This window comes from Labrus bergylta, chromosome 20 (genome assembly GCF_963930695.1).
Source record: "Labrus bergylta chromosome 20, fLabBer1.1, whole genome shotgun sequence".
Taxonomy (NCBI): Eukaryota; Metazoa; Chordata; class Actinopteri; order Labriformes; family Labridae; genus Labrus; species Labrus bergylta.
In genome coordinates this window covers 11808329-11828288 of record NC_089214.1, presented here as the reverse complement: position 1 = coordinate 11828288, position 19960 = coordinate 11808329, and the positions used below count along the sequence as shown (strand labels likewise).

Here is a 19960-nt window from a genome sequence, read left to right as displayed (position 1 = left end):
GACACTGGGGAGTGTTTAGAGGTGTTCCCCATTGCCCCTTTAAGAAAAAGCACTTCATTCATTCTTTGCACTTTTGTATGTTCCTTGAACTGCAAACAAACCCACTTGAGACGATTTGCATCATTTCCACTTCACTGGTCAACTTTAAACTAGCATCACCTCTGACCACACTCTTCTTTCTGAAATCTTTACAGACTTTCCAAAGAATTCTCCAACTGCATAAACTCTCATGCATCTTTTGCGCAAATTACAGTCTGCGATCCTTCTGGCATGGGCAGAATAGAAAATAAACCGCCTCTAATTGTGATGCTGTGACCATCTTCCCTCTGACTGTTGTTTGGCTTGGCTGCTGCCAGAGGCTTTGTGGTTCAAACCCAAATAGTTCAGACGGTGTGAGAGAGGGGGAATACGTTGTTATTCCTCCTGCCCGCTACACTGCACATGCTAATAAGGAAAGACCACTGGGATGTTTCTTTAAAAAAAAAAAAAAAAAAAGACAGGGGAGATTTTGATGTCATCAGTGCTTTATCCAACTCGGGATCTGAGGGGGGTGCAGTTTCCTCTGGTAGAGACTCTGGGGCCCAGGAGTTGAACCCTAGGCTTTGCCAAGGAGCCTGTTTAAAGAGATTACTCAGTCACCACACCTTTGTTGCATTACCGGCTGGAGTGAAGAGGCCGTGCACTGTGGACTTCCCAAAGAGACGCCATATTGACGGCTTTTTGACACCTTAAAGAACGAGGACGGACATCAGTCCAGCTCTTGGTTTCTGTCTCCATCGATTAGGAAATAATGTAAATATCTGTCCATGTGATTATTTAAAAAATGTACAGTTTGACCGTCATTGGCAAATACTTTTATATTATAGTAAGTCACTGATTCTGGTTAATTGTCAATCAATCTCAAAATACTTGATCACACACAGTATGGCAGCACGTTTGAAACATTATACAGCATTAACAGTTCATGGCAGGCATGTAAAATCAGATAAATTTGAAGACTACCTCATACAGTCAATTGGTGGTGTTATTATCGAGCATATGTTATCAGACTGAATGTAATGAACAAATTACAATTACAAAATGAGAAAAACGCACTTAAAAAAGTGAGTTAGCCTCTTAGACATGATTGCCAAACCAAAATTAAATTAAGTAATTTCCTTATGGTCTGGTAAAGAGATAAAGTCCTCAGTAACACTCTGCATCCAAGTACGTTAGTTGTATAAAGTAATCACTTTAGCACACAATGTTGATTCCAATTGGAGGCAGAAGACAGCTTTTCCCAGATTTGTTGAAACTTGAGTCCAGAGTCAAACTTTTTGTAGCATTACAAATGTGAAGTTGAAAATATATATATTTTTTGGCATAATTTCCTTTTTAAATTTGCAGTAAATAGTCTACAAAAGAGAGCCACAGAAACAAGTTAAATGATAGCTTTGTGGCTTTACAGCTGCCCATTCAGTATCAGTATCTCTAGACTTGGGAAGGCAACAGTGACCACCGAGCGATTTATTTGAATCTGTAGCTCAAGGGCGCCCTCCCTTAGGGGACGTACAGTGCATATAGACTGTACTAAATGAAGAGCCATAATGCTTTGCTGGTTGAGACGTATGAGAGACTTGGACAAGGTGAGTTGCAGTGTGCAGCAGTCTACAAATACCATGTATCAATGTTTGTATCTACACTTAATGGCCACCCCAAGTGCTGCAAAGAAATCCTAAAATATGATTGGCAATTTGCCTTCTTGTATTTTAAATTGTTAATAAATGCTTTGCACTTCTCTTTCATTATGCAGGCACAAAGGAAAGGAACAAATCCGCAAGTAACAAAAGTAAGCAAGCAATCGTTCAATCTCCTGGACAGTTTGCAGGGGTTTGCATGCAATATTTTTTGTTACTTTGGACAACATTGTTTTGAGATTTCAAAGATTTAAGCTATAAGGATTCATATGTCACCGTCCTTTTTTGTTTCTTAAAATTAGATAGTAGAAACAGGAAAGGTAAATAAATAAAATTAAACAGTTTGTGGGAACATATATGCCACGAGTCAGGGCCCCAGTTAGGCCACCCCATTCCAAAAAAGACTGGACACGCCCCTGTGTATGACTTACCAGTTCATATTCTGTTCCTGTTCAGATGATAAATGGCAGCATAAACAGACAAACAAGCCTCCCTCTCATCACTCTACACAAACGCAGAAACGAGGGGTTTATTGACCCAGCAAGCTGCTGTGAAGTGCAACTGGCCGCAGTTACACTAGCTATACAGATATTAGTCTGTGATTTCTTGGTTTTAAGCTACCTTGAAGACATATTTGAATGACTAAAATCATGAATGAACCTGTTTAAGTGATATAAATATAAATGATACACTGAAGATAGACATGCATACAAAAACTGAGATACACTGAATTCTCAAATAAACAAAAAGAAAATCTGAACACTTTCTTCTGAGCTTCTCTGATTTAATGCTTTCTGCTTCAAAGGCAAATTTGGGGTAAACTTCATCCTTATTTGCCATGGCAGGAGTGAGGGCTTAGGTGACAGTGTGATACTCTGACTGGTCTTTGTGTGTGTGTGTGAGTGTGTGTGTGTGTGTGTGTGTGTGTGTGTGTGTGTGTGTGTGTGTGTTGGGGGGGGTTTCCACATTTTGCTCCAGCCACACAGACCCTGATTTTATTGCCCTGATAAAATGTCCTTGGGGTAATCGTGACAGGCAGTTGCCCCTTTTCATGCCCACACTGCAACGACACTGCAAGAGACCAGGGAGAAAATCACACATCCCATTTCTCACACCGGCCTGTCCCTCTTACTCAGGCCCAAAATGCGTTTTACGGACATTTCCCCCTGTTCGCTGCAGATGGGTTAAATATTACATCAAAGCGTCTTTAATGTTTCACAGCACCTCTCACATTTCTCCCCAGTATCAAGTTCAAAACTAGTGCAGGCTGCATTTTTACAGTAGATTTAATGGATCAATGTCCATAATCACATTAGCACTGGCTTAACATTTAACAAATTTCAGCGTACCAGCATCAAAGACCTGACCTCTTGTTATAATCAGGCATAGCATCTTTTCCTCCACTCAAGATGTATAGACCTTCTTATGGTGGCAGAAACAAAAAGTTATCAAGGGGGTGATAAGTTGTAGTGAACGCAGCTCACAGAGTAGCTGTATGAGAGAAAACCGTTTGTCCCCCAGAGTCACACAGTTACAGATGCTTTTTTTCTACTCCTCATTGTTTTCATGGGTCATGCTGATTATCCTCAACTTCTACTGCTCTTATCAAAAGATTTGGCATCATAAAACGTGTCCCCTTTAAGATAACAGAAATCTTCACCCTTAAAGCACATGGCAGAGATGCAGCTTTCTGTCTAAAGAAAATAAACCCTTGATGTATGATGTCTGAGCAGAAAACACCGCAAAAGTCTTCACTCAGCACTTCCTCTGAAAGTCCAACAGGCCATCAGTGAATAATACAGATTAGCAAAAAATTCAAACAGACAAACTGCAGACAAACTAGAATTGATGGCTTCCACTGAGCCACTCAGGGAACGGGCCATGACGTAAAAGGAAAAACATGTTGGGTTCCCCCGGCCAGGTTAATCAAGACAACCCTCCCCCTGCAAAAAGAAGAGTGTGTGGGTGTGTGTTTGATTGGAGCTTGTTGCTCTTTGTGTAAGTGAGCCCATTTCTCATTCATAATATGCAATCTTATTTTAGGGCTGATTGTATTTGCTATACATACGCTGTATTCACAAAGTCTTTACCCATATTCCTCTACCCAGCGCAGCATAAATAAACAAGCACACTCTATAATCCATCATCTTGTGTGCTGTGGGAGCGTGCCCAACACAAACACGGCTCCTGTTTTCTATCTGTATGTACGTCTGTATGAGGCAGACTGTGTGTGAGGGCTGGGATGGGTAGCACTGTTATGTTATTGCTCTCAGTCCATGACTGTGAAACATACACCGCCTGTTCTAAATGAGGATTATACAAATGAGCTTCCTCTTCACTCTTTGTTTCTGCGCCTCATCGTCTGGACATGATGCAGAATCGAGAGAACACTCAGTGTGATTACACTCATGATTCTTTGAAGTCCTTTCAACATGTCACTCATCGGAGTTGGAAACAAACATGTCTTTCAGCTTGTCTTTACTTGTATGCATTTATTTTACATTAGCTTAGGCATGACAAAGTCTTTGTGAATCAAACTGGCCAATCAAATAATTATTTACAAGATATGTCAAACAATGGGGGTATTAAATTGACTACTGAGTTTGGAGCAGAATCCATTGACAGGCTGGGAAAATGTGAAAGCAGGAGGTGATTAACTAGAACTCCTTCCTTCCTCGACATGCATTGTTATTAGTCAAATTCCCAAAGCGCACTAAACACCAACTGCCCAAATGGAGCGGCTCCCAGGTAAAAGTGGTGTGCACTGACTGGTCCAGTTACCTGTTCTCATCATGCAGTTATTGTACATGACCTAATCCAAACCAAACACAGAGCCACTTACAAGTTGAAAGTACTATTTGGAGGGATATATGGAGGCGTGTTCATCATTCCATTTTTTTCTGGCGTCAGTGTAAAAACTCTGCGTGAAGTGTCAAAAAATATCATTCAGACATCTGTGACTTTAGGAGAATACTTTGTTGTTCAAGAATTGTTCCAAAATGTATACAATTCTTATCAGTGTCACTATTCCTCATAATCAGTCCTAATTAGCAGACGGTATCACATGATAAACAAGAGCATGTTTGCATTGTCGTCACATTAATATGATCATTCTGGGATGCACACAGTAAAAGTGGTTACCTCCAGAATGTTAGCATTCAGTAAAGTGTCATAATGTCTAGATATAGACTCACAGGGCTGCTTGCATGGTCGTCAACTGTTTACATTTATATGTATCATAACTAATACCACTGAGATCATTTGGATTCAATTTAACATGTAATAACTCAGTGAGGTTTGAAATCTAACAGACACAGTAAACTCACGATGCACCTCTTCTTTCCCACAATTATTTTTAGTAGTTGTAATAGTTGTAGAAGTGGATCGTGCAAATATGACAGTCATTTTTTCTTAAAAACGTTTCCATTTTGGAATTGAATTGTTTTTATTTCACATACATTTTGGACATACAGGCTCACTACAAACAAAAACCAACAACATCACAAATGAAATTGAAATGTTTTCTCTGAAAAGGGGTTTCTTGATTTGAAGTCCACTAGTGCACTAGTTTTATTTTAGCTCGATAGATGTTCACAAAAAGGTCAGATATATTATTGATTGTATTTCTTTGGAGCCTTGAGGAATGGCTTAAGCAAATTCCCCATAGTGTTGGAATAGTTGGAGGGGTAATTGGTACCTTATGTCAGATTCATGGTAACAACTGACCTCATCATCATCACATTGCATTTCTGTACATACCCCACTAACAACTACTCTGGTGCAGAATTCCAAAAAGTAACAATGGTGAGGCTAGCGTACCCAACATAATGCATCTCAACTAAATTCGTATTCATGGCAGGAGAACTTTATTTACAGAGCTCTCTGAGTAACGCAATGCCACGCTCTGATCATACACACCAGCCCACTGCATGTAATTATCCTCAGCCTGCTTTCCAATCTGTCACTGCCCAAACTCATTTGTAAGTGTGCATGTACAGTGATTAAAGAAACTCCTGTGCCATTGCACACACAAAAAAAGAGGGGGCTCCCATCACTCCCCCTTCCTCCCGCCTTCTTCAACATTGGGGGAATTCTCCAAGAATGAGGCGAAGCTGCCATGTCAAAAACGCGCCAGGCAGATGTGTACAGATTGCCAACATTGCTAATGCATCTGCGGCACTGGCGCGGCGGTCAAGTCATAATAATTAAAGACATACAACATCTCAAGACTTCATTAATCATGGTTTATATGGACTTTGAAGCCCTAATGAAAAACAGCCTGTCTCACTGGGTTTATTGTGTCTGTACAAATTGTGGGGATGGTGTATGCCGGGAGTGCCCCACTCCTGACCGGCTGTTACAGGATGTGGTGATGGAAAACAAAAAGATAAGGTTTGGTGAAAAGCTAGTGATGGTGATAGAGAGGTCAGGGGACGATTTTGTTAGTGTTGACGCTGAGTGCACTTTCAGTCAGAAAACAAGTGAGCTTCTGACAGAAGTGTGAACTTCATGTTTTTGTGTTTTTATATTTTCACTCAGGTATGTTCGATAAAATGTACTCTGGTTAGGGTTTAGGAAAAGAGTTTCTGGCCTTGGCCAAACGAAAACAAAGGCCTGTGCTGCTATGGAGCTTCATCTTGCACTGTCACGTATCATCATCTTTGATTTGTTATTTGTTCCCCCAATTCTCACCATGCTCTCCAGCCTCTTTTGGAGGTGCATTACAGCGAGATCAGAGTGAGAGATTACTACGTATTAAAGCTCTCAGTGCCAGAAGTGGAAATTACCAAAAGGTTGTCAACGCCAGACGTCTCTCTGCTTGTTTTCTCCTGGAGAGAAATAGAGAGGTAATGCTTTACTCAACACGTTTCATCCCAATAACTTGTGACTGGTCCTTGGAAGCGTTGTGAATAGTGAGTCACAGCCAAAAGTATGAGTAGCTCCACAAAAGCAACGCAAGACAGAAAGAGTGAGAGAGAGAGCGAGGGAGCCAGGCCTGGACACATGCATCTTCTCCCAATAAAAGTCCTGCTGGCAGGTTTACATCGCATTAGTTCACCCAACCAAAGAAAATATACAGTAGAAGAAGGAGAGAGAGGAGCATCCATAATGCGAAATGTGAAGGATGAAGTCATTTTATTTTCTCTCTAATGATGATGTCGTTCCTACAGATGCAATGGAGCAACAACCTCCTGGTAGTTCCAAAAGTAAGCTATCAAAAGTCACACAGTTTGATTATGTCCTCAGAAAGCTGAATTATGTGCGGTGACTAAATTACAGTGAATCATTTCCTCCTCAACATAACCTCCTTACTTAACTTCGTCATTTTATGGAGTGCTTCTGACAGAGCACAACCGACAGATGACGGTTAAAGTGGCCCCTTGGAGTAAACAAGTCAGAAAACCCCAACTTAAAGGAAGAAAGAGCGGGGGGGTTGGAGCTTACAGGAATCCTCTACCCTTGACCCTGTGGTTTGTCAGCGTTCCTCTCAGGTGAGCTCACACTGGACCAGCCATCCTACCCCCTGTCCTGGCCAGGAAGAGTCAGCTGAAGCTTGACTCACCCAATATTTTTCCTGGTAGTCAAAACAAAATTAGCCTTCGGTTTGTTATTTCTATTTATCTCCTCCCTGACCCCTGTGTTCCTCATTTCTGATGAGAGGGGAATGTTTAGTTGCCACCTTTAAAAGGATTAGGGGAGAGAAAATTCTTGTGGTTTAAGTGAATGATGGGAGAAGACATTTACTTTTTTGTTTTGTTTTTTATTTAACTTTTGGGGCATTTTGTCCCTTTATTGGAGAGATAGGAAAGTGGAAAGAGTCGGAATCCAGGGAGAGCGATAGAGTGGGGAATGACATGGGGGAAGGGAGCCAAAGGTCGGATTTGAACCTGGGCCGCCCGCTTGGAAGACTACAGTTGCCGTACATGGAGCGCGTGCACTAACCACTGCGCAACCAGCACCACTGATATTTACCTATTTTCTGCTGCACTGAAGCTGAGCAGGATCTGGAATCCTTTAATTCAACTATTCCTGACACTTCAATGTAGCTGTTGGGATTCATCAGGCAGTGTATACTTTATTTTTCATTTTTCATTTGCAAATGAGACAATGTCAGGGAGGAAAATAACTGAAAGGCTGAAAAACTGATTTTTAAAAGAGATGCTCGAGGTCCAACGGAATTAACATCTGACTCAATGATGAAAGTAAGGAATCACATTAACCACAGAGTTGCAGTTAAAGTGTATATACTACTAAAGTATTGCTGACTCGCTCCAATTTGGCGCTGAAAATATAAGTGAGAAGTCACTTGACTGGTTTGAAAAAGTTTGTCTTGGTGTTGACATTTTGCTGCGTGTTTCCTTACTATGGCTGTAACTCTATGAATATTTCATAAAGTGGAGCCACAAAGACTTAGACTAGAAAAGTTAACCTAGACAGCAGCGCCATCCTGTGTTCAATATGTGCATTACATGCTTTGAGAAAATATCTGTCCATACCCACAGAAGAATCCAGCTAGTGAAATCCATGAGATAATCGTGAGTGATTCTCTCATAGGCTCTCTCAGGAAAGCAAATAAACAAATTAGGAGAGTGTTAGCCAATGCATGCTCTCCTCCAGGGTTAGCAAATCAAAAAGTTGATATAAAAATGATAAGAATAGTTATGTAATTTAATGACATTTTTATTTAAACATAATAAATATGGAGGAATTGATACATTCAACTGTAAGACACAACTTATTTTATCAACAATGACGGCAAACTTCAACTCAGAATATGTTAAGATAACTTATAGCAGCATTATCATGTAAAGAATACAAACTACAATATCAAGATTACTCCTCTTCACGCTCTATTTGTCTTTTCATCTTTTTTTAGCTATTCTCTGTACTCCAGTGACCAGGCTTTAAGCAGATTTCTGTTTGGACAATCTTCCCTTAAGGCTGTAAAAAGTTCCTTATTCTCCTTGTGCTCTCTGTTTCTGCTCCCAGGCCGTCCACCTCATCTGCCTCTGGCCACTTCTCCCTGGGATGCAGGAGGAGGTAGTAGAGGACGAGACACAGCAGCCCCAGCACCAAACCTCCAAAGATCAAACCACTGACTGCGAGCAAGAACGGGACTCTCTGAAGCTCTGGACTCAACAAGCCCACGAGGAAAGGAGCCGAAATGTTTACGAGTGAATAGAACGAGTAGTAAAGTGTCATGGCTACTCTGGTGTCCTGTCCTTTGACGTTGAAAAAGGTGAACGTAAGAATGACTCCGACGACTGCTCGGTACACAAGCTCCAGGCCTCTGGAGGAGCAGAAGTTGGTTTGAAGCAGGTTCGCCCAGGTTGTCCAAAACAGCCACAGGACGGTGAGGGCTACTGTGCTGTAGGTGCTCAGTATGAGGAGGAGGGTGTAACTGAGGATGTGGCTGATGATGGTGCACAGTTTGTAGAGGAGGTAGATTACTGTGGGGAGGCCAGAGGGCATCTCGCTGACGTTGGGGAGAGACCTCCGCAAGCATCGGCGATAATCAACCAGGGACCAGGCGATGTTGAGGAAGGAGAATGCCATAGATAAATCTGAAAGAAATGCACAGTCAGGTGGTTTCAATAATCACTCGGTAAACTCGTGATTGTGCGCAAGCTTTCTTCCTCTATACTTACACTGCATGACTGAGCACCCATCCTGACTCAGCGCTATGTAAAGTTGGAGAAGCAGTTGGGGAGCACTCTCCAGAAAAGCCTCGAACAGTTTGAGCATGCTCAGATCAGTCGCCAGGCAAAACAGACTGTGGTTCTCTTCTCTCCTCTCTTCCTCTGTGTAGAAATTGGTTGTTGTCCAAACGACTCTGAAGCCTTTTTTTAGCAGGTGATAAAACCTAGCAACATATCAAACACGAGCAAAGTCAGACAGGTGGTGACGACAATGTTATAGTGTCTGCCTGTCGTCTGTGTGACTGAGTTTCTCCCTGTTTGTTTGTCCATCTGTCTGTCTGTCTGAATGTCTCCCTGTTGTCCTGTCTGTCTTTTTGTTTATTTCTATCCATCTCTTTCTTTCTTCCTGTCTCTCTCTCTTACCATTTTTGTTTTGCCCTGCTGGTTGTGGCGGATAATTCTCAACCAATGAGTCTGGTTCTGCTTAAAGTTTCTACCTGTTAGAATAAAGTTTTCACTTGTTACAAAGATACAATACATTTGTTTGTCTGTCCATCTTTCTGTCTGTCTCTCTTTTTCTGTTTTAATCTCTCTCCTCCAGACAGCCAAGGGAAAGGACCTGGTTATGCTCATGGTTGCTGCCCAATAAGTGGACTTTATTGCTTGCTACTGTTGACAAGTGCTTACTCATGATGGATTAAATGTGGGTTGTATAACGATCTAGATGTTGATGGATTGATTTGAAACTGGAGTTTGTCTTTCGCTTCTGCACTGACAATGGTTCTGCAAGCTTCACGTCAGACGTCACACTACAGCTTAAATGTGGTTATTCCAGTTTGCAGATTCCTCAACAGCACAGTGCATAATTAGCATACTGCACATTTTGTTTCACAGCCTGAAAACCCTCCTCATCACAGTGAATACTGTCTGCACGTGTTCTCCTGCAGAGATAATAGTAGTGTCATAACATTGATCATCACTGTTGTATCCATACCTGGTGAAGATGCCCACGCCGCACAGGTGTAGAGCAGCAAGTCCACCTTTAGACAATCCAAGTATGGTTGTTTTCCCCTCAGGGTTTAGCATAACATCCCTCATGTCGTCCCTGTACCAGGCATAGCTAAAGATGTTTGTCACAAGCAGCCCGGTCAGAACAAACACTACAGTCAGTGCACTCCATACAAAATGCTTCTCTTGGAAGTATTTCAGTGCCAGAACAATGTCCGTCCAAATATCCACCACATACAAGAACAGCCCGGCAATGGTTAATAACCATCGCAGTTTGGTGTACTGACTGTCTGACTGGAGCATTTTGTCCTCAATCGAAGGTTTAACTCTCAAAAGGAGGTAGAAGTCTTGTTGCTTTTTGAAGGCTGTGAAGTAAATCCGCTGTGGAAACTTTTATGTTGCAATCCAGCAGTTGAGAAGACATTCTGGCCAATCTATGAAAGTATAACAGAGAGTTAAAAACCATGAGAAAGATTTTTTTTTTAAATACTGTGCTCTTTAATATTTGTGCCGATTTACCTTAATATGAAACATGTATTTTGAATGTAACTGCAGTCAGCTGTTGTGTCACAGTCTCCTGCCCTTTGATCTGCATAATAACCACTTTGCCACCTGCAGTCCTGATAAATAGCAGTTACAGTTATGACAGAAAAATAATCAAGGATGCTATCAGCAGGAATTACAACATGATAACACATGCTGCCTTGCACATCCCAAACATCTTACATAACATACATTATTTTTAAAATGAAACCAACAAATGGAATAAGAGAATAAACAACATATAAAGCCTCTTTACATCCTCTAGCTTCAAAATAGTTGGTAGGCTACTGTGTGAAACATGACAGTCATATCATCATTATTTCAAGACATCAAAAATGTTGTTATTATTATATTATTTAATTATTATTATTCATATATAATTATTAGAATTATAATTATTCAATTTTCATCAAGTATTATGAAGTATCTTATAAATCACAATTTGATCCTTTAATAACAGATATATGTACATATGATCATCATTATACTTACTAGAAGAGTTTGCTCCTGCTGGACAGCGGCCTCGAGTCACAGAGAAGACTTCTGCACACAGCAGTTATGTTTTCCCTTCCTTGAAACTGTAGACGAGCTCCACCCATTGACAATACTGACCTAATATGGTCAGAGAGGAAATCATGTTTACATAATAGATCATGTGTGCATAGGTGTGTAGGACTGGGTGACAGTTCATACTTGGAATTCCCTGTCATAGTCTTCCATCATTTAGAATATCCTGTCCTGCTTCACTCCACAGGACAGGTGTAGTGTTTGAATGCTTTGAACACAAAGGGTGATGTCACACCTCTCAGAGTGGTTTCCCTTAAATCAAACCATTTACAGTTAACACAGGGATTTCCATCTCCAACCTGGACATGTTTCCAAAACCCCAACATGATAACTTAAATACTCTAATACAAAGATAGTACAAGCCAATGAGTTTTATTAGATAGGAAATTAAATGTCAATTTTAGAATAATTTAAAAGAAAGCATTCTTCCTCTTTAAGTTTTTGTTTGATTAACAAGAAATTACAAAAATGCCCTACCTGCAACCACTGTGTGCATAATACTACCGTATAAGCAAGTAAAGCTAAAATACCACCCTCACTTGCTGTGTCTTCAATTAGTTGGAGTTATTTTGATTAAAGGAATACTTAATCATTTTGGATAATATGCATACTAATGGTTTTAATGGTTAAATGAAAAAACAAAACAGAAACAAACTGTGTTCCTGAACGGTGATAATGAAGCACATGTAAAGTAACAGAAAATATGTGCTGGACTTTTTTTATGGCATGACACAGTAACTTCCTGGAGTCACATTGTCATGGCTAGGAGCCTGTCCTGTAGGCCAGCGGTTCTCAAGTGGTGGGTCGGGACCCAACATGGTCGCAAAGACGTTTTCTGTAGGTTGCAAGTGTGTGCCTGGAAGAAAATTGTGTCCAAAAAGTACGTGAAGCGCTTTTCAAACATGTTTGTTTTGCTCCGTTTCTTTGTTCTGTCACCTTTGTTTTGAATGACCTGAGGGCCAAACTGCCCAATTTTTCATTAGATAAATGAGATTAGTTGAAAAAATATCAGAAATGTGGGTCTCGATGGTGAGTCCTGCGGCTAACCCAGTTGAGAATCACTGCTGTAGGCCTACATATCCTACTTTCAGCCAGTTTTATACTCCAAATCTTTACTTTGAATTAAACATGAGCTATAACATATAAATACATTATTGGGCAAATTCTTACAAAAGTTACTTGTGACCGCTGTTGTCTATACACATAGCTATAGCTTCTAGCTTCCCTGAAATGGTGGGACTCTTTGTCAAACATTTTTTTTTTTAATATTCTAAAATGTGCATTTATTGTAAACCACCTTCTCTGTAGCTTTTTGAGATGAAATAAATGTAGGCTACCTTGGACAGACATTTAAAAAAAAAAAAAAATCTATATGGTAAAGGATTTAGTCCATCGTAAACGTTTCTACTCCACACCTCTAGGTGGAGATGGAGAGTCCAGATGTTTGTCTCCTGTGTCGTAAAGCATCTCGTTGGTCAGACGCAGCGGCTCTCTCTCCGTGGATCCTCCCACTAGTAGAAGAGTGACACGCCATTCAATTGCTGCCTGGCCCTTTGCTTGTAGCGAGCAGGAGGGAAGCTTTTGATCGTGTTGTCGCGCAGAGGGATAATATTCAAAGCTAAATTGAAACCGACTACAGCTGACGTCGTGAAGGTGAAGTCGGGTATAAATCGTCTCAACATGGGGATCCGAAAAAAGACCAACAAGAACCCGCCGGTGCTGAGCCATGAGTTTGTCATCCAGAACCATGCAGATATTGTTTCCTGTGTTGCTATGGTGTTCCTCCTCGGGCTCATTTTTGAGGTGAGTCCCGTCCAACACACAGATTGGGTTTTTTATTGCAGATCAGGCAGGGTTGCTCGGCCGGTTATATATATGTGTGTGTGTGTGTGTGTGTGTGTGTGTGTGTGTGTGTGTGTGTCGGGGGGGGGGGGGGGCAGACTTGTGGCTGAAAGGATGCCGAGTAACTCTCCATCTGGGTTCCTGGAAACTGACATGGCTGTCTGATCTATTCTTCACTCGACTTCCTCCTGGATCGAAAGTTTTTTGTTGTTTTTTTTTTTGCATTAACGATGGCCTCGCTTGTGTGTTTGTTTTTGTTTTGTTTTTTGTTTTTTTTTAATCCACACGATTATCTAATCTGTCTGGTCGCTCTCCATGACGATCAATGTGAACTTTGTCGTTATTCAAGTGACGTGGGAACTAGTGTCTACTCTCCATATGGCTGCTTCCCATGTTGAAATCGATATTTCAAATCGCCAATCCGCAGGCGTCCACATATAAAGAACAAAGTTTTTTTTGTTGTTGTTGTTTTTTCCACATGCAACAATATCTCTGAAAACACTCAAGTTGATACATTGTATGCAAACCTGCATTGATCTATGTGGCTATAAAATTGAGCAACCCTCCGCTTGGTTAGTTTCTGCGTAGACGTGGCAATCACAGAGAGGGCTGTCATCATCATCACCATCATCATCATCATCATCATCACAGAAACCCGCTTCCCCCCCCACCACAAATTTTGAAAGTTTTGTCCTTGGACTGAAGCCGCGTTGAAATGTAACTCAACATTAATTCGGTGTCGCCCTCTCTGTGCTGCTTCCTTCTTTCATGTTTCATTTCGTACGTGTTTTATCCTCCGTGCGAAAGCAGCGCCATTTGCGTCAAACACGTCATACTTTACAACTACCTCCTCCTTTCTGTTTCGCTGAGTGAAATACCTGCAAGAGAAGCTATTAATCCACGCATGCAATTTATTATTAAAGGCAGCAAACGCAGAGTAAACACACGTCTGGTGAAGACAGATTGAGCAAACAGTACATTTTCTATTGTGTATGTAGGTTAAATGTTTAGCTCACCTTGCTCTTTTGTTGTGAAGGAGTCAAAGGCTGCTTCTCATTTCAACCTGACTATTCGGCTCTTTTTTTTTGTTTGTTTGTTGCTCCTGGGATACTGGCTTGCTTGGATCATTTTTTACAACATTTTTTTTTTTACAACAGTCACACATCAGCATTACCTTTTTTTACATCCTAATAATGACTTGTAATTGTGACCATCACAGTTCATTTCTTGTGGGAAATCCATTCAATATGTGTTTGCATGACAACATTGGAGAAGGTGTTATTGGTTTGCTTTTTCTGTTGTTGCACTAATTCAGCATCTTTTATTTGTGGGTTTTTTTTTTTTAGATTTTGCTGCTCTTAACATGTAATAAGTCTTAAACTTGTATGACATATTGCTACGATAGATCATGACATGGCTTTAAAACTGATTTGTTATATACTCTGAGGATGATATTTGTAAAAGAAAAACAGTTAAAGTCACTCCATTAAAGGTTCTGCAGGGGATCTCTGTATGTACCTGTTTGATTTGACAGTAGAAGTGTTTTTTGCTTCTTCTTAGTGCAGTCTCTTACGACTTCTTCGTTTTTCACTTCTACAGGTCACCTCGAAGTTTGCAGTGTTATTCATAACTGTCCAGTACAACGTCACCATATCAACAAACGGTAGGTTTGCGACTTCAAATGAGATGATGATGATGATGCTCTGTGAATCAGCTTTAATGAATACTGTGTGTTTTTGGCTCCAGCCTGTAATAGCTGTGTTATCTTGGAGTTGTCAGTATGAAAGTCGTTCATTGGAATTCTAGAGCGGCACTTGCATGGCCTAACACACAAAACCCATTTGAGAGCTGCTTTTTTTTTTTTTTTTTTTTTCTCTCTCCACTCTGTGGAGCTAAATTTAGTCCGCCTGATTTATAAAGTTCTCTTGTGGCAAGGTTGTGCTGGGAGAATTTGGGCTGAGGTGTAATATTGGCCCTCTCAATTCAAGTTCCGCTCACATCAAGGTGAACTATTTCTTTGACAACTTCAGACAACTGTTAAAAGCAAGTTTGACCTCAAGAGGTTTTTATTTTACCCTGTCGTCCAGGCTGCCAACTGGTGATTCAGTTCTTATCTGAGAGACCTCACTGCTTTCCTCGCTCTGTAACTTATTTACAGCACGAATCAAATCAGGCAAATAAAAAACAGCACCTGAAGCTCTCTGTAGTGAGACAAACTCAATAACAGAATGGTATTTTCGCTGCCTGTGCTGAGATTTACAAATGATCCTGGATCAAATGTAACTCCAGATGGACAGAGGCGCTCCATGTGTTTGTGTGTTACTGAGCTGAAGATTGTCAATGACTCTGGGATTTAGAAAGTTGTGTAACACTGCACAGTCGAGACGCACTAATCCAGACACCTCACCTAAGGAATTAAGGTTAATAAACCTGTGAATCACTTGACATGATCTGAACTAAAATGCCTCTGTAGTTCATTTTAAAGCACACAAAAAAAAAAACCTGCTGTAAATGTTTGCATCCAATATCTTGGACAGAAAATCAACTGCTTTCAGTTCGAAGACGGTAATATCTGTTGTAATTACTAACTACAGAAGGCCCAGAGGAGACCGCTGTGAACCACTTCCACCATGGCATCAAAGACCTCGCCACCATCTTCTTCTACATGCTGGTCGCCATCATCATGCACGCCATAATCCAGGAGTATGTGCTGGATGTAAGTCAGGCACACACTATTTTAGAGTGCAGCCACTGTAACATCTGCAGACAGTTCTGTGTTGTTCATACGGCTGTTTATCTGTGCAGAAAATCAACAGGAAGAAGCATTTCTCCAAAACTAAGCACAGCAAGTTCAACGAATCGGGACAGCTCAGCGCGTTCTACTTATTCTCCTTCGGCTGGGGCGCAAGCATCCTCTTATCTGTACGTATCTACAGCTCGTTCTAAGTTCATTTTGTCCACACACTTTCTGAGCTCAAAGTTGCAGTTGCTCAAAGTTTATTTTTTCTTCCTTTCAGGAAAACTTCCTGTCCAATCCCGTCACCTTGTGGGAGGGTTATCCTCACACACTGATGCCGTAAGTTGATAACTACTTTTAATTTAATTTTAATTTGTAATTTTATTGCACTTAGCAAAACAAAAAAAAAACAATAATAGATCAATGGAAAAAAACAGAAAGTACATAATGATTAGTCAATTAACAAAATGTGCATTTTGAAATAAATGTGCTGGATGAGCCAAATAAACCCAGAGGGGGCTTGACGAGTGGCCCTCCTCAAAAAAAAACTTCTCACATACATTTCAGTTTTATACATTTATTAAACGCTTTAGTGTAACTTTGAACATTCAAACTTTTTATTTTGGTTAATCCCTCAGATTCCAGATGAAGTTCTACTACATTTGTCAACTGGGCTACTGGTTGCACTCTCTTCCCGAGCTGTATTTCCAAAAGACAAAGAAGGTAAACATGCGTGCGTGTGTGTGTGTGTGCGCGTGTGTGTACTATTATTACATTGTGTTACTCCTGTTTGCACCCTGAGGCTTTTTCCTGTTTGACTTCCTTGGTTATGCAGCATTGTTTGAGATATCTCTCCTTGTCTTGATTCTACATGCAGAGCCACGCTGCTGTAAATATTTTTCACCTCCCTTTCTTTGTTGTTTACTGTTTAGGAGGATATTCCACGCCAGCTTGTGTACATATTCCTCTACCTGGTCCACATCGCCGGTGCCTACATTCTGAAGTAAGGACTGCCACTTTAGAAAGAAAAGAAAAAAGAAGACTTTCTGGAGAATGGTGTCCCACTGTGCTGTTCTTGTCAGTTGTAATAAAGGGGAATCCTGTCTTGTGTCTTTCAGTCTGAACCGCCTGGGTCTGGTCCTGCTCGTGTTGCACTACTTTGTCGAGCTCCTCTTCCACGTTTCCCGCCTCATCTATTTCAGCAATGAGAACAGACAGACGGGGTGAGTTCTCATGTGCAGAATCAGCCCTCTAGTAAAGAAAAAATGAAAAAAAAAAATCATATTTTTGTTGAATGTGGCATCATGGTTGTCCCCTCTTGTCTTCCAGTTTCACCATATGGGCGGTATTGTTTGTCCTTGGACGGCTGCTCACTCTGTCCCTGTCTGTCCTCACTGTGGGCTTTGGCCTCGCCAACGCTGAGAATCAAGGCTTTGATTTGGCTGCAGGAAACTTTAATGTTCTTTTCATTCGGTAAGAGAGTCTGAGGGGAAAATCAGGACACCTTCAACGTCCAATAATGTGTCCAATCTGCTGAAAGAACTAAACTGGATTTATTCTGTTATGAAATGAGAATCGGACTCTTTTAATTCCTAACTTACGTAAAGGTCCACTCTGTAATGCATTTGTAATGTTGTAAGAGTTGCTTAGTAGGATGAACTCTTAAGTCCTTCTTAAAAAACTACAAAATATTTACATCAGTTTGGTCACTTAAAATAAAGGTGCACGAGCCTAATTAAGCATTCTGAGTTCATCAATCATACAGGAAGTCCACTGATCAAGAAAGAAGATGAGAGTATTTTCGACTTAGGCTTTAGAGAGATCAAAATGTCTCTTTTTGGGTTTTTTTGCAGCATCCCGTCACATGTTCTGGAATCATTTTGACTGACTGACTGTTTTCCCCTCTCCATTAGGATAACAGTCCTGGCTGCCATCTGCTTCACTCAGGCCTTCATGATGTGGAAATTCATCAACTTCCAGCTGCGCCGGTGGAGAGAGCACGCACAGGCTCAGAGCTTGAAAAAGAAACAGGTTCCTTCCAAGAGCAAATCAAAGAAAGACAAAGGTGATTATGAATTAGATTCTCTGACAAATCCTGTAACTTCCCCGGATAAAAAAACGAATGAACATAAAAAAAAAGTAGCAGACAAAAAGCTAACAGAGTAGCCGACAGAGACTTTTGTTGGAAAATAATCCACACACGTGTTTCTGCTGATAAAATTGTCACTTTAAATGAATACTTGACATGCGCACACACACTTCACATCATACTGGAATTAAATGAAACTAATGGAGATGTGTCCCTTTTTACAGCCAACGGCGTAAATGGAGTAAACTCTCATGGCGCTGATTCACCAAGAGCAAGAAAAGAGAAGTCGTCTTAAACACATTTATTCCCCTCACCCTCTTTCCTCAAACATTGGACTCCCCACATGCCTCCTTGGCTGCATCCACCCAACAGCTCTGCCTCCACCTCCTGCTCCTCCACCATGATATGCATTTTCAAGCTCCCCACACAGGACTAATGGACCTCCTCCCAGCTGGACTACAAGGCCCAGAATGCATTTAGCTTTACTTGTCGCCACTCGTCCAGCACGCCTTGATTAAAGAATCATTGCTGTGCCATTTCAAAAGAATTCATAAATAAACTATGAAAAAAAAAAAGACCTTATTTAAGAAGTGCCTATTGATACGGATTGTTTTGTACAGGGTGTGTAATTTTAAGAATTTCAGGAATGATGATATCAGTGTTTAATATTTCTCCCAAGTCAGGTCATTCATGCTTTTTTCCTAAACACTGTGTATTCCAGCTTGTTTTATTTTTCATGAATTCCCCTTGATATTGTACCTGCTAGTCTTTTCTTTGCAACATTGCCTCTTGAGTGATTTTTGAAGACATCATGTGGATTTTATGAATTTCCATACATCTCTTAATTTCCCCATGCGTGACATAAGATCATGTCATAATCTCAATCTTTAAGACATGACTGGGTTCACACCCCAGACTGTTAAAAAAAATCATGCTGCAAGAAATTGTTGCAATGTTTTTCTAAATGGAAAAAAAGCAAAGAGTAAAAAAAAAAAGAAGGCATCAGCTCATGGATGGGATAAAAAACATGTATCAAAGTAACCCAGGAAAACAAGAGACATCACACTGTAATGCTCTAAGTAAATTCAAAGGCTAGTGTTCTGTAAAACGGCCCTGTAACCTGATGTAGCATTTCATTTTTAGAGTTCAGAGCAGCTTTTATAATTACTAAAGACCAGTTTCATCACAGGGAAATTTCAATCTAGTGCCATTCTGCCTATAACCATTAATAAGGACACAATCATCCCTTTTGTTTGTTTGATTCATTCACTGTCTTGTGTGAACCCTCATCGTTTCTTTTTCAAGTAGAATTAGTTTTCTGTGCTTGTTCAGGCCTTGCATATCATTGTTTCCCTTAAAAATGTCCGCAAGAATATTTTGATGTAAAAGCACGGACTGATGATGAAAAAAAAAAGAGCTTTGTTTCCTCCCTACTCACTTTGGACTGTGCTGAATGAACCTGATTGATTGACAGTTGATGTCTGCCTTTTACTTACATGCCATAAAATGAATTTACAAAGCTATGTGGTGCAGTCGTGAGCATCAATCACCAAGGAAACACCGGCTTTTTCTAAAGAATAAACCCATGAACTACATTAAGTTACACAGCAGTGAGTCATGGCAGTATAGCAGCAGTAATTGCTTAAATCAACATCCCCTGAGGGGTAATCTAGTTCACAATTCAATACAATATTTTATTGAAGAGGAGCTTTTTGCTTTATCATTTTTCAGTACTAATAGTCAATTTTGAATTTCACTTGAATTTTCATTACAAAAGTACCACATTTTCAGTTCATACAGTATACAGCTCTCTGTTTCCATGTGTGAATCAGTGTTGTAAGGAAAGAGTGAAACAGGA

The 19960-nt window shown here is 40.5% G+C and overlaps 2 protein-coding genes across 2 annotated transcripts; one reads left to right on the top strand and one right to left on the bottom strand.

Moving 5' to 3' along the window:
* Window positions 1-8336: 8336 nt before the first annotated feature.
* On the bottom strand, window positions 8337-11478 carry xkr9 (XK, Kell blood group complex subunit-related family, member 9). The gene is made up of 5 exons (XM_020646130.3): window positions 11360-11478; window positions 10844-10944; window positions 10311-10758; window positions 9326-9540; window positions 8337-9241 (listed from the first exon to the last, which is right to left on the bottom strand). The coding sequence occupies exons 3-5, from the start codon at window positions 10625-10627 to the stop codon at window positions 8613-8615; spliced, it is 1161 nt and encodes a 386-aa protein (XP_020501786.1). The 5' UTR covers window positions 10628-10758; window positions 10844-10944; window positions 11360-11478; the 3' UTR covers window positions 8337-8612.
* A 1468-nt stretch (window positions 11479-12946) lies between these two features.
* Window positions 12947-19625, top strand: tram1 (translocation associated membrane protein 1). The gene is made up of 11 exons (XM_020646320.3): window positions 12947-13237; window positions 14876-14939; window positions 15871-15992; window positions 16082-16198; window positions 16294-16352; window positions 16652-16736; window positions 16946-17016; window positions 17132-17236; window positions 17343-17486; window positions 17927-18078; window positions 18327-19625. The coding sequence occupies exons 1-11, from the start codon at window positions 13115-13117 to the stop codon at window positions 18395-18397; spliced, it is 1113 nt and encodes a 370-aa protein (XP_020501976.1). The 5' UTR covers window positions 12947-13114; the 3' UTR covers window positions 18398-19625.
* The last annotated feature ends 335 nt before the right edge of the window (window positions 19626-19960 follow it).